Genomic DNA, 12,742 nt, shown 5'->3' with positions numbered 1-12,742 from the left:
CTTAAGGCTTTCATTGAGCCTCAGGATCACCGTTTTCAGCTCCTGTCCTTCCCCTTCAAGGATCATTTGGTCTGCGTTCCTCTTGGGCCCTTCAAACATTCTAGAGACCTGGCTGCTAATCTTGCTGTCCTGTCCAGACTCAATCCCCACCTACCTTGCTCCTTCATGGTTCTCCCCTTGTCCTCTACACTCCTGTATTCAATGGCCTGACAGCTTCTCTCCTCCATGATCTCTCTTGCCTCCACTGAAATAAAAGGCTGGGGTGTGTGTGTGTGTGTGTGCTCAATAAACTCCCAGACTTCCCACTTGCCCAGCCTGACCTCTAAAAAGCCATAAGCAGCTAGGCACTGCTGGTGGCTCACTCTTGTATCTTAGCTACTCAGGAGTCTGAGATCTGACGGTTAAAAGCTAGCCAGGGGGCCTCCAATGAACCACCAGAAAGCCACAAGTGGAGCTGTGGCTCAAAGTGGTAGAGTGCTAATAACCTTGAGGAAAAAAAAAAAAAAGAGCTCAGGGACCAGTGCCCAGGCCCTGAGTTCAAACACCACAATCGACAAAAACAGATACATAAAATAAAATAAATAAATTGGGGGGGGGGGTGGAGAGGAGCTGGGAAGGTGGCTCAGTGGTAGAATGCTTACCTCCCATGCAGGAGGCCCTGGGTTCGATTCCTCAGCACCACATAAGCAGAAAAAGCCAGAAGTGGGTGCTGTGGTTCAAGGGATAAGAGGGCTAGCCTTGAGCTGAAGAGCTGAGGGACAGTGCCCAGGCCCAGATAGATAGATAGATAGATAGATAGATAGATAGAAGGATGGAAGGATGGATGGAAGGAAGGATGGATAGATAGATAGATAGATAGATAGATAGATAGATAGATAGATAGATAGATAGATAGACAAACAGATAGATGGAAGGTGGATGGATGGATAGATAGATGGATAGATGGATGGAAGGTGGATGGATGGATGGATAGACAGACAGATAGATGGATGGATGGATGGATAGACAGATGGATGGATGGATGGATAGACAGACAGACAGACAGACAGGTAGATAGATAGATAGATAGATAGATAGATAGATAGATAGATAGATAGATAGATTTGGAAGTGGTGCTGTGGCTCAAATGATAGAGTGTTAGCCTTGAGCACAGAATGACACACAGCCCAGGACCTGAGTTCAAGCCTTGGGACCTACAAAATTAATTAATCCATCAATTAATTAAAAAAAAAGAGACGTAGGCTTTCTTTTTTTCCTCCAGGTTCCTGTTCCCTTTCCTCCCCCTCCCCCTACCCTCCCTCCCCCCTCCCCCTCCCTCCCCCCTCCCCCTCCCCCTCCCCTCCCCCTCCCCTCCCCTCCCCCTCCCTCCCCCTCCCTCTCCCCTCCCCCCCTCCCCCCCTCCCCTCCTCTCCCCCCTCCCCCGCCCTCCAGGGCCTCCTCCCCCGGGGCCTCCCAGGCCCCGCCCCTCTCCCGGGCGCCTGCGGGCTCTAGCGGAAACGGGGCGGGGTCGTCGCCGGCTCCGCCCCTCCCCTCCCGAAGCCTCACTTCCGGGGTCTTAAGCACTCGGGCTCCCGAGATTCCGGAGACTTCATGGAGCGTCAGGTGAGGGCTCGGCCCGCGGCGGCCGCGGCGGTCCGTGCAAGCCGGGCCGAGTCTGATCCTGGTGTGTCCCCTGCGCAGGTGCTGCTGAGCGAGCCCGAGGAGGCGGCGGCGCTGTACCGGGCCCTCAGTCGCCAGCCCGCGCTGAGCGCCGCCTGCCTGGGCCCGGAGGTCACCACGCAGTACGGGGGCCGCTATCGGACCGTGCACACGGGTGTGTGGGGGCCGGAGGGGGACGGAGGAGGGGAGGGGCGGGGCGGGGACTTCACTGCTGGACTGTGCAGACGGAATGTGTGGAGGAAACTGAGGCTTGGCGGACATCCCCTCCTCTCCCCGCCCCCCTTCCCTGCACACAGGTTGCTATGCTAGCTAGTATTGCTGGTGAGTGTCCAAGAGTGCATGCAGTGTGCAGGATCAGAGGGCTGGGAAGGTGGCCCAGGGCCTAGCGTGCGTGAAGCCCTGGGTTCCATTCCTCAGTACCACATCCACAGAAAAGAAAGCCAGAAGTGGTGCTGTGGCTCAAGTGGTAGAGCGCTAGCCTTGAACCAAAGAAGCTCAGGGACAGTGCCCAGGCCCTGAGTTCAAGCCCCCCCAGCGACCTCCTCCTCACACCACCAAGCATACATCTTGTGCCCAAGTCTACATTCTTCTCTGATACTTTTTTTGGCCAGTCCAGGGGCTTAAACTCAGGGCCTGGGCACTCTCCCTGATTTGTATTTTGTTTTTTTTTTGTTTTTGCTCAAAGCTAGTACTCTACCGCTTGAGCCACAGGCTCCACTTCCAGCTTTTTGGTGGTTCATTGGGATAAGAGTTTCATGGATTTTCCTGCCCTGGCTGGCTCTGAATGACGATCCTCAGATCTCAACTAGGATTTCTGACATGAGCCACTGGCACCCAGCGAGGTGTTATGCTTTGTAGGGTTTCTCCCCTGCCACTCTATTTCCATACACATGGCAGGCTGCTCTTAAGATCCCAGAGTAGACGCTGAGGGTAGCAATGAGTTCTATGCAAGCAACTGTCAGTGGAGACACTGAAGGCCTGGATTTGGCCAAGTGTTGTCCAGCGTTCCTTCAGGTTGTCTGGAGGCTGATTGAGAGAGGTGGATCTGGGCCTTCTGGGGTGAAAAGGGTAGTGGTCCTTCCTGGCCAAGACAAATTGAGCAGCCTCATGCCTTTCCTTGCAGAATGGACCCAGAGGGACCTGGAACGTATGGAGAATATCCGATTCTGCCGCCAGTACCTGGTGTTTCATGATGGAGATTCAGTGGTGTTTGCAGGGCCTGCGGGCAACAGTGTGGAGACTCGGGGGGAGTAAGTTTGAGGGAGGAAGCTTATGAGCAAGCTATCTACCATGCCAACCTTTTATGAATACCCACAGGCACTTAGGTGTGGGTAGGGCCCAGAGGGAGGCCTGGCACCAAGTGTTTGATCCCTTGGGTGCTCAACCCATTAACATGATCTGATAAGCACCGGAGTCTTATTCCAAACTTAGGCCCAGCTTTGAGCCTATAGAGTCCTGGGAATCTGAAGAGAGTAGAATAGAAGCTGAGGGAGAGAGGCAAGGCAATTCTAAGGTTAGGGGTACTATAAGGACTGATACAGTATCCAAACCTCAAGAATCTTGTCTAGGAGGTTATGGCCAGGTTATGGGAACAGCACAGGACTATTTGGGAGTAGGAGACAATCCTGACCTGCTACTCCATATCTTCCTCAGAATGATGAGCAGAGAATCTCCATCAGGCACCATGAAAGCTGTGTTACGTAAGGCTGGAGGCACAGGCTCTGGGGAGGAGAAGCAGTTCCTGGAGGTGGGTCTGTGATAGGACAAGGGGGTGGGTGATAGAAGCACTCAGCCTCACTGATCAGAGCTCTCTTGAGGGGAGGGGGCATCCTGACACTCAGATTTCTTCAGGTTTGGGAGAAGAATCGGAAGCTTAAAAGCTTCAACCTATCAGCGCTGGAGAAGCATGGGCCTGTTTATGAGGATGGTGAGGCACTTGGTCGGTAATTCAGGCAGGGTGGACAGGAGGAGCAGCCATTAACCCTGGACACTTCCCTGATCCACCCTCCCTGTACCCAGACTGCTTTGGCTGCCTATCCTGGTCCCACTCGGAGACACACTTGTTGTATGTGGCAGAGAAAAAGCGCCCCAAAGCAGAGTCCTTCTTTCAGACCAAAGCCTTGGACGTCAGTGCCAGCGATGATGACATAGCCAGGCCGAAGAAGCCAGACCAGACCATTAAGGTGCTTGTAGTGTGGCCAGACTAGAAGGCGTTACCACATCCGGGGTTCTGTGTGTTTCTTTGCCACAGTGCACCTGTCAGAATCGGGCACTGGCTTTTAGGAGGCGGGGCAGTACCTTGCAGACAGGCATTGAGTTTCCTGTGTTCGCAGGGGGACCAGTTTGTGTTTTATGAAGATTGGGGAGAAAGCATGGTTTCTAAAAGCATCCCTGTGCTCTGCGTGTTGGATGTCGACAGCGGTAACATCTCAGTGCTTGAAGGGGTCCCTGAGAATGTATCCCCGGGACAGGTTAGCAGCAACTTGCCTTATGTCCCTCCTAAAGTCTGGGGTTTCCTTGCTGCACGACTGTCCCTTGCTCCTATTTGCCCCTCTGGTCTTGTTTACAGGCTTTCTGGGCCCCGGGGGACACTGGTGTGGTGTTTGTGGGCTGGTGGCATGAGCCCTTCCGGTTAGGCATCCGCTTCTGCACCAATCGCAGGTAAGGAAAGTGGGATGAGCTTGGGGCCTGCGCAGTTCCGTCATGAAGCTGAGTGTCTGTCTGCCCATTACAGGTCAGCACTGTACTACGTGGACCTCCTTGGGGGGAAATGTGGTAAGTGGCTGTTCCCCACATGTTGCTTTGCTGGCACCTGTTCATCTTGCCACTGTGTGTGTGATTCTCATCTGTCTCTGTGTGGCTCAGAACTCCTCTCAGGTGACTCCTTGGCGGTTTCTTCTCCTCGGCTGAGCCCAGACCAGTGTCGCATCGTCTACCTGCAGTACCCCTCTCTGGTCCCTCATCATCAGTGTAGCCAGCTGTGCCTGGTAAGCTGGAGGTGGTGGGGAGAAGGGCATATGATCCCAGTAACCAGGTTGGCCTAGGGATTTAGTTCCTGTGCTCAAGTTTACAATTAAGATTTTGGTTTCGGGGCTGGGAAGGTGGCTCAGTGGTAGAGTGCTTGCCTTGCATGCATGAAGCCCTGGGTTCGATTCCTCAGTACCACATCCACAGAAAAAGCTGGAAGTGGCACTGTGGCTCAAGTGGTAGAGTGCTAGCCTCGAGCAAAAGAAGCTCAGGGACAGCGCCCAGGCCCTGAGTTCAAACCCTAAGACTGGCAATAAAATAAAATAAATTGCTTTTTCCAGTGTCTGCTTAAGGGGAGCTGACAGACAGGATGAACCTTTTCTCCAGGGATGGGAAGAGGGTACCAACAGTGTGTCAGGTTCCTAGTAGCTAAATGAGAACTTAAGGGCCAGGAGCTTCTTCCCATGGATCCTTATTGGCTATCCTCTTCTGTGGGGTTATCGTAGTGCTGTGGTGCTGCTTGTTTTTTCAAGGCAGGAACTGGGAGACTAAGAGTGCTGACACGGATATGACAGCATCTATACCAATGCCTTCTGGGCTATATCCCACACCTGTGATCCTAGCTACTCAGGAAGCTGAGATCTGAGGATCTTAGTTCAAAGCCAGCTTGGGTAGGAAAGTCCCTTATCTCTTATCTCCAGTTAACTAGCAAAAAGCTGGAAGTGAGAGTGTGGCTCAAGTGGTAGAGTGCTGGCTTTGAGCAAAAATATAAAAGCTCAGGGACAGCATCTAGGCCCTGAGTTCAAGACCCAGGACACACACACACACACACACACACACACACACACACACACACACACACACACACACACACACACACACACACACACACACACACACACACACACACACACACACACACACACACACACACACACACACACACACACACACACACACACGAATTTCAAGACCCAGGACTGACACACACACACACACACACACACACACACACACACGAATTAAAGCCTGTGTTCTGGGTTGGAGGTATGGCTCAGGGGTAGGACCCTTGCTTAGCAAGTGTGAAACCCTGAGTTCAAACCTCAGTACTGCCATAAAAGAAAAAAAAAAAAAGTTCCTGGGCTGGGAATATGGCTTAGTGGTAAAGTGCTTGCCTAGCATGCATGAAGCCCTGGGTTCGATTCCTCAGTGCCACATCAACAGAAAAAGCCAGCAGTGGTACTGTGGTTGAAGTGGTAGAGTGTTAGCCTTGAGTAAAAGAAGTTCGGGGACAGTGCCCAGACCCTGAGTTCAAGCCCTAGGACTGGCAAAAAAAAAAAAAAGCTCTTGTCTTTGGTTCTCATCTGCAGAGAGCTAGGCTCTGCAAGGAATTGGATGTAGTAGGGAGTTACACAATCCCAGGAAGAGCTTTAAGCCCCTAGTGAAAGTAAAAGGGACATGCCTATAGGAGACCCCTCTGGACATCGGGAAAGGAAATACATAAGACTTAGCCCTAGTACACCCTTGCTCCCCTGAGGCTACCCAGATCTCTGTGTCCTGAGGGCATTGCCCATTTCCTAGTGGATCTGACCATTGTGTTCTCTTGCAGTATGACTGGTATACCAAGGTCACCTCAGTGGTGGTGGACATTGTACCCCGGCAACTAGGAGGTGAGGGGGGGGTCCCTGGTTTGGGGAGTTGGGGGGGTGGAGAATTCGGTGGCACCTATAGCTCTGTGAGTTCTGCTGTTTGTGAGTTCTGTTGTATGCTCCATCTGTGCCTAGCTTTTCCTTCCTGGGTTCTTTGGGCTTCCTGCTTGGCCAGCCCTGGGCCCAGCCTCCACAGGAAGCAGAACTGTCTAGTGCTGAGACTGGAGATTTAGATGCTCTCATCCTTGTATTGAAATTCACAATTAGGCTTCTTGTCTTTCCCAGTAACTGGGGAAAATCATTGCCTTAGAGTGGGTCTTCACTAAGTTGGGATGTCAGAGTGGGTCTCTGGCCCTGAGGGGTGTTGTTAACCCTGCCCTCAGTCCCAGCTCAGTAACCTTTGTCAACTGGAAAAGTAGCACTTGGCTAATCCTGGTGTTTACAAGCTCTGCTTGGGATCTGGTCCATCCCAAGGACATGAGCAATGGAAGTCTTTTGCTTTCTGAAGCCACCACCCAGAAAGTTCCAGGAAGCCCAAGAGCCAAGTTGAGTGGACAGTTCCAGGATTACAGTGAGGTTGTTACTAAGCGCTTAGCCTGTACAAGGCCCTAGGTTTAATCCCCACCACCCACAAAAAGAGAGAGCTGGGTGCTAGTGGTTCACATTGGTAATCCTAGCTAGCTACTCAGGAGGCCAAACTCTGAGGATTTCCGGTTCAAAGCCAGCCACAGAAGGAAAGTTCATGAAACATATTTCCCATGAACCACCTCAAAACTGGAAGTGGAGCTGTGGCTCAAAGTGGTAGAGCACTAGACTTGAGCAAAAGAATTCAAGGACAATGTCCAGGCCCTGAGTTCAAGCCCCATAACTGACCAAAAAAAAAAAAAAAAAGTGAGAGGAAGACAGACAGACAGAGATGGCTTCTTTTTCTCTTTGGGATTCAGAGATGAAGGACCTAGATCTGAATCTCAGCCCTGCCCCAAATGAGCTGTGTGTCCTTGGACAGGACCTGGGAGCTTCCATTTCTTCATCTGCGAAGGGAATGGTTGTCTTGACCTTCCTTGTAGGATTATAGTGAGGGCTAAATAGGGAATGATATTCAATGGTAGGATTTATTGAGCCCCTGTGCCAGGTGCTGCACTCAGGCCCATAATGGACAGAGATTTTGGTTATAGCCCCTGATGTTGCCAAAAGCCCTGTGGAAGTAACTCAGGACATTTCCTCTTAGTAGTTCTGTCTCTTCTGGGTCCTCTATCCTCCCCCCTCCCGCTCTCCCCTTCCCCACGCAGCTCAGTGGGACTGCCATCCTATAGGTACCCTGGTCCATTCCCCAGTAGCCTGGCCTGCCCCACCCATGGTCTTGATCCCTTCAACCTGCTTGGTTGGATCCAGACCAGGTCTTCCCATCTTTGCAGAGAGCTTCTCTGGGATCTACTGCAGCCTTCTGCCTCTAGGATGCTGGTCAGCTGACAGCCAGAGAGTGGTCTTTGACTCTGCTCAGCGCAGCCGGCAGGTAAAGGCCACACACTGCGGAGAAGCAACTCCTCCAAATCAACTACTAGAAGCCTGGGACCTGGGGCAGGGCATATGCATGACCCTGAGGTAATGCCCAGCTCTAGGACTCACTGACCCCTTGAAGGACTAGGTACCCTGGTACCCGGCAGCAGAGCCTTTGACCTTTTCGTTCCAGCCAGGAGATAAAAGAGAGCTGCCTCTAAAATGAATTCCTGAGGGGCTGGGAAAGTGGCTCAGTGGTAGAGTGTTTGCCTTGCATGCATGAGGCCCTGGGTTCGATTCCTCAGCACCACATAAGCAGAAAAAGCTAGAAGTGGCGCTGTGGCTCAATTGGTAGAGCACTAGCCTTGAGCTGAAGAGCTGAAGGACAGCGCCCAGGCCCAGAGTTCAGGCCCCATGACCAGCAAAAAAAAAAAAAAAAAAAAAAAGAATTCCTGAATATACTGTAAGGACATGAGGGTGAAGGCATTCAGTCATGCCACACTTCCTTGGGGGTATCATTTGGCTTCACATTAACTCCATGGGATTCTTTACCTTGTCCCTTAAGTTGTGGTGGGCTGAGGTTTGAACCTAAGCACTCAGGCAACTCCTTACCGCACTAAGTAGACATTACACACAGGTGTCTATGGTCATAGCTTGGCCCTAGGGTCCCCAAGAGGCTAGAAAGGAAGTGAGGGACTCTTGGATGTACCACTTCATGTTATCTTTCCCTTCTGCCTTAGGACCTATTTGCTGTGGACACGCAGACAGGCAGTGTGGTCTCCCTAACAGCTGGTGAGCAGAGTTTGCGCAGTAGAGGCAAGGGCCAGAGTGGTGAGCCAGCCAGCCATCACTTAGAGTGTGAGCCAGAAGTAACACTCTGACCACTGGCCATTCTACAGCCTTAAATAAGTCCTTTGAGGATCCCGCCCATGCTGCCCCGTCCCAGCCAATACACCACATCTTCAGGGCCTGCAGCATCCAATCATAGGCTCCACCCTTACCCTAAACCCTAAACCTCTCTCTTGGCCATGATCTGCCAGTCATCCTCTTTCTCCCCCTGCCTTCATACCGCACTCTACTCCCTAGACCCAATTGCTATCCCTTCCCACTGAGGGGAGGGTAGAATGTGGTTGTAACCTCGTATGTTGCCATGTCTGGCAGTTCCTGGACATAGCCAGTGTCTACCAGATAAACCAGGGACTAAGCACTCACCCAGGGCATTTGCAGTTGAGTGTCCGTGAGAGACGCCTCTCTGGGTAGATGGGACACTGAAGAGTCTGCATCTGGAACTCTACAGATAGCACAGGAAAAGGTGGCTGCCTCTTAGTGGCACTTAGTGGGCCTGTGTTTTCTCCAGGAGGGTCAGGTGGAAGCTGGAAGCTACTGATGATTGACCAAGACCTTATGGTGGTACAGTTTTCTACACCCAGCCTGCCCCCAAACCTGGTAAGTGTTGGTACGTGGACACAGCATGATTCATAAGGTTTGCAACTCATGGGAGAGGAACTCATGGGTTAGGCAGGGTCTGCTCTGTCCTGAACAGGGCACTTTGGAAGTGCTCAGTTTTCTGCCATTACAAAGCACAGGTAGAAAGCAGAGCTTAGAGGCTAAGGAGGGCAGGGAAGGGGGAGGTGTTCATATGTGCCTGTGAGTACCTTGGGTATATAGCACTCACAACAAGAGTCCATGCTCAGGTTGGGCATGTGGCTTAGTGGTAGAGTGCTTGCCTGGCATGCATGAAGCCCTGGGTTCCATTCCTCAGTATCACATATAACAGAAAAAGCCACAAGTGGCACTGTGGCTCAAGTGGTAGAGTGCTAGCCTTGAACAAAAGAAGCTCAGGGACAGTGCCCAGGCCTTGAGTTCAAGCCCCAGGACTGACCAAAGGAAAACAACAAAAAGAAGAGAGTCCATGCTGTATTTATCCTCTGGAGGTTGGCAGAAAGACCCCAGCTTATTAAATGGGCAGTTAGAGCCGCCCGTCTTCTACACTGGGCAGAAACAAGGTCAGGGAAGGCATAGCCAGGTCACCTGTGACACTTTCCTTCCCCTTGGCAGAAAGTTGGGTTCCTGCCTCCTGCAGGGAAGGAGCAGTCGGTGTCATGGGTGTCCCTGGAGGAGGCGGAACCCATTTCTGATATCCACTGGAACATCCGGGTGCTACAGCCACCCCCAGAGCAAGAGAACGTGCAGTATGGTAAGCTGGGCCATCCTTCGGCTCTTGTATCACCTGGCTCACATGGCTGAGTTTCCTAGGAGTTCCTCTAGTCTATGGTCATGGGGATTGCCATCTGGGGATCTGAACACTTGTACTGGGTATTATCAGGCCAAATCATTTGTGATGAGAAAACTTAAGTCCCAAAGCAAAGAGACCTCATACAATCATTCAAGGATAGTGTGACCACCCATCGCCCAGAATACTGTCTTGTCTCATTGAGGCTTCTTGACAAAGGCAGTAAGGGCAGGTCTCTGTTCTACAGGTCAGCCCTCAGACCTACAGCTACAGACAGGGGCCTTAGTGGGGAAGTCCCTGAGAAGTAGCATTGCATTGATCCTGCTCCCCGCTGCCTTCTCCCTGCAGCTGGCCTTGACTTTGAAGCAATCCTTCTGCAGCCCAGCAGCCCTCCGGATAAGACGCAGGTGCCCATGGTGGTCATGCCCCACGGTAGGCATTTTGCCTGAAACCTTGTGCTCTTCCTCCTCACCCATTCCTCCGAGCTGGTCCATTGACCCTCTGTTCCCTGTCTCTGCAGGGGGGCCGCATTCATCCTTTGTCACTGCCTGGATGCTATTCCCCGCCATGCTTTGTAAGATGGGCTTTGCAGTGTTGCTAGGTAAGCAAGGAAGGTCCCTGCACAACTCTTCTTGAATTGGGGTGAAGTGATTGGGCTGTGCCTGATTTGTATCAGCCGGGGGGAGGTGGGGCGGAGGGGAATTTTCTGTAGCCTGGTTTATTTTTCTCTAGTGACCAGAACCTGGGACCCACTCTGAGCCAACAAGTGCTCTGTGGCCTGGTTGATCATGTGAATTCATTTTGAGACTTGCTTGGCAAGAACGCCGTGATTATTGAGTAGCAGACTCAGACCCTTTGGTCACTTCCCCCTGGTGGGTCTGTGGTACAGCTTGGTCCCAGGGTCCACTTCCCAGATGTGTACTGTGGTATCCGGGAGGGGCTGAGAATATTGCCTGAATACCCTGTCCCTCCCCTTCAGTGAACTACCGCGGTTCCACGGGCTTTGGCCAGGACAGCATCCTTTCCCTCCCAGGCAACGTGGGCCACCAGGATGTGAAGGATGTCCAGGTAGCAGGGGTTGGGGGGGGCTTCTGGAGACAGTACTGGAGGGTTGGACATCAGGAGAACGATGTTATTCGTCTGGTTACAGCATGCTCTGCCCTCCCCTGTAGTTTGCAGTAGAGCAGGTGCTCCAGGAGGAGCATTTTGATGCAGGCCGAGTGGCCCTGATGGGTGGTTCCCACGGTGGCTTCCTCTCATGCCACCTGATTGGTCAGTACCCAGAGACCTACCGAGCCTGTGTGGCCCGGAACCCTGTGATCAACATTGCCTCCATGATGGGCTCCACTGATATCCCTGACTGGTGAGTCTCTCTATCCACACGTCCCTGTCCTCTATGCCCATATGCCCTTGGAGCGCCCCCTGCGGGTCTCCCCTCAGGATTCCCGAGGTTGCAACAACTCGCTTTCTTGCAGGTGTGTGGTGGAGACCGGCTTCTCTTACAGCAACGAGTGCCTGCCCGACCTCAGTGTGTGGGCAGAGATGCTGGACAAGTCACCCATCAAGTACATCCCTCAGGTACTCAGCCCTCCTCCTTTCTCCAGGCTGCCACCCAACCCATCCAGAAGAGAGAGCCCAGCTTCTAACTACTGTCCTGTGCCCTTCCCCCTCCCCCGCTCCCCAACCCCTAGGTAAAGACTCCAGTGTTACTGATGTTGGGCCAGGAGGACCGGCGTGTACCCTTCAGGCAGGGAATAGAGTATTATCGTGCCCTCAAGGCCCGGAATGTGCCTATTCGGTGAGTGCCACAGGATAGCCCTGGGGTAGCTGGTGGGCAGGTAAGCAGGGGAGATTTCCTCCAACCCCAGATGTTGCTACCCCCCCTCCTCCCCCCTTTACAGGCTCCTGCTCTATCCTAAAAGCTCGCACGCACTGTCAGAGGTGGAGGTGGAGTCAGACAGCTTCATGAATGTCGTGCTGTGGCTACACACACACTTGGGCAGCTGAAGCCCTGCCATTCTACCTGAGCTGGTCAACCCCGTCACATTCTTGCTCTTGGGGAGCTCCAGGGTCTGGCAGAGAAGCCAAGAGGTTTTCTGGCCTCTGGACTCCAGAGGTGGGTGGAGGAATGTAAACTACATAGTCATAATAAATGAGGACCCGTAGCTTGGTTCCAAGCCAGCCTCAGCCCTGAGAGACCCTGGGTTTTCAGTGTAATAGCCACGAGGGCTTTACCTGTTTCCAATATCAGAGGGGAAGGGGTTAATAAGAGGCTCCGCCTCTGTCTGTTCTACCCAATTGGAACTCTGCACCAGGCTGGCTCTTTCCGCTATAGTCCAATCAGTTAGAAATTGCTCTGCCAGCTAAGTGCCAGTGGTTCACGCCTGTCATCCTAACTACTCAGGAGGCTGAGCTCTGAGGATCATGGTTTGAAACCAGCCTGGACAGGAAAGTCTGTGAGACTCTGATCTCCAATAAATCACCAAAAAAGCTGGAAGTGGTGTTGTGGCTGAAGTGGTAGACCACTAGCCTTGAGTAAAAGGAACTCAAGGATAGTTCCCAAGCCCAGAGTTCAAGCCTCAGGATAGGCAAAAAAAGAAAAAACAAGAAACGGTTGTGTAATACTCCTCTACTCTCGTAACTGCTTCTGTAGGACCAGCAAGGCCCTGCCCTTCCACAGCACCCAGAGGCTAAAGTAGCTGCAGATTCAGATCTTCCTGGCCCTCTCAAGTAATCA

General features: G+C 52.4%; 1 protein-coding gene across 1 annotated transcript; it reads left to right on the top strand.

Moving 5' to 3' along the window:
- The first annotated feature begins 1,535 nt into the window (after positions 1–1,535).
- On the top strand, positions 1,536–12,502 carry LOC138815843 (acylamino-acid-releasing enzyme). The gene is made up of 22 exons (XM_070005216.1): positions 1,536–1,602; positions 1,681–1,813; positions 2,783–2,909; positions 3,313–3,406; positions 3,511–3,586; positions 3,679–3,842; positions 3,993–4,130; positions 4,229–4,320; positions 4,394–4,434; positions 4,525–4,646; positions 6,236–6,296; positions 7,691–7,788; positions 8,513–8,564; positions 9,130–9,218; positions 9,831–9,969; positions 10,354–10,437; positions 10,526–10,606; positions 10,985–11,073; positions 11,178–11,368; positions 11,481–11,583; positions 11,697–11,803; positions 11,907–12,502. The coding sequence occupies exons 1-22, from the start codon at positions 1,591–1,593 to the stop codon at positions 12,010–12,012; spliced, it is 2,199 nt and encodes a 732-aa protein (XP_069861317.1). The 5' UTR covers positions 1,536–1,590; the 3' UTR covers positions 12,013–12,502.
- Positions 12,503–12,742: the final 240 nt, after the last annotated feature.

Source organism: Dipodomys merriami, unplaced genomic scaffold (genome assembly GCF_024711535.1).
Source record: "Dipodomys merriami isolate MVZ:Mamm:240054 unplaced genomic scaffold, mDipMer1.0.p SCAF_672, whole genome shotgun sequence".
Taxonomy (NCBI): domain Eukaryota; kingdom Metazoa; phylum Chordata; class Mammalia; order Rodentia; family Heteromyidae; genus Dipodomys; species Dipodomys merriami.
The sequence above is the reverse complement of the archived record's forward strand: the minus strand, read 5'-3'. Positions and strand labels throughout refer to the sequence as shown.

Coding starts and splice junctions, on each gene's coding strand:
- LOC138815843 (XM_070005216.1), top strand. Junction 3,407..3,510: donor AGGAGAAGCAGTTCCTGGAG/GTGGGTCTGTGA, acceptor AGATTTCTTCAG/GTTTGGGAGAAGAATCGGAA. Junction 4,647..6,235: donor AGTGTAGCCAGCTGTGCCTG/GTAAGCTGGAGG, acceptor GTTCTCTTGCAG/TATGACTGGTATACCAAGGT.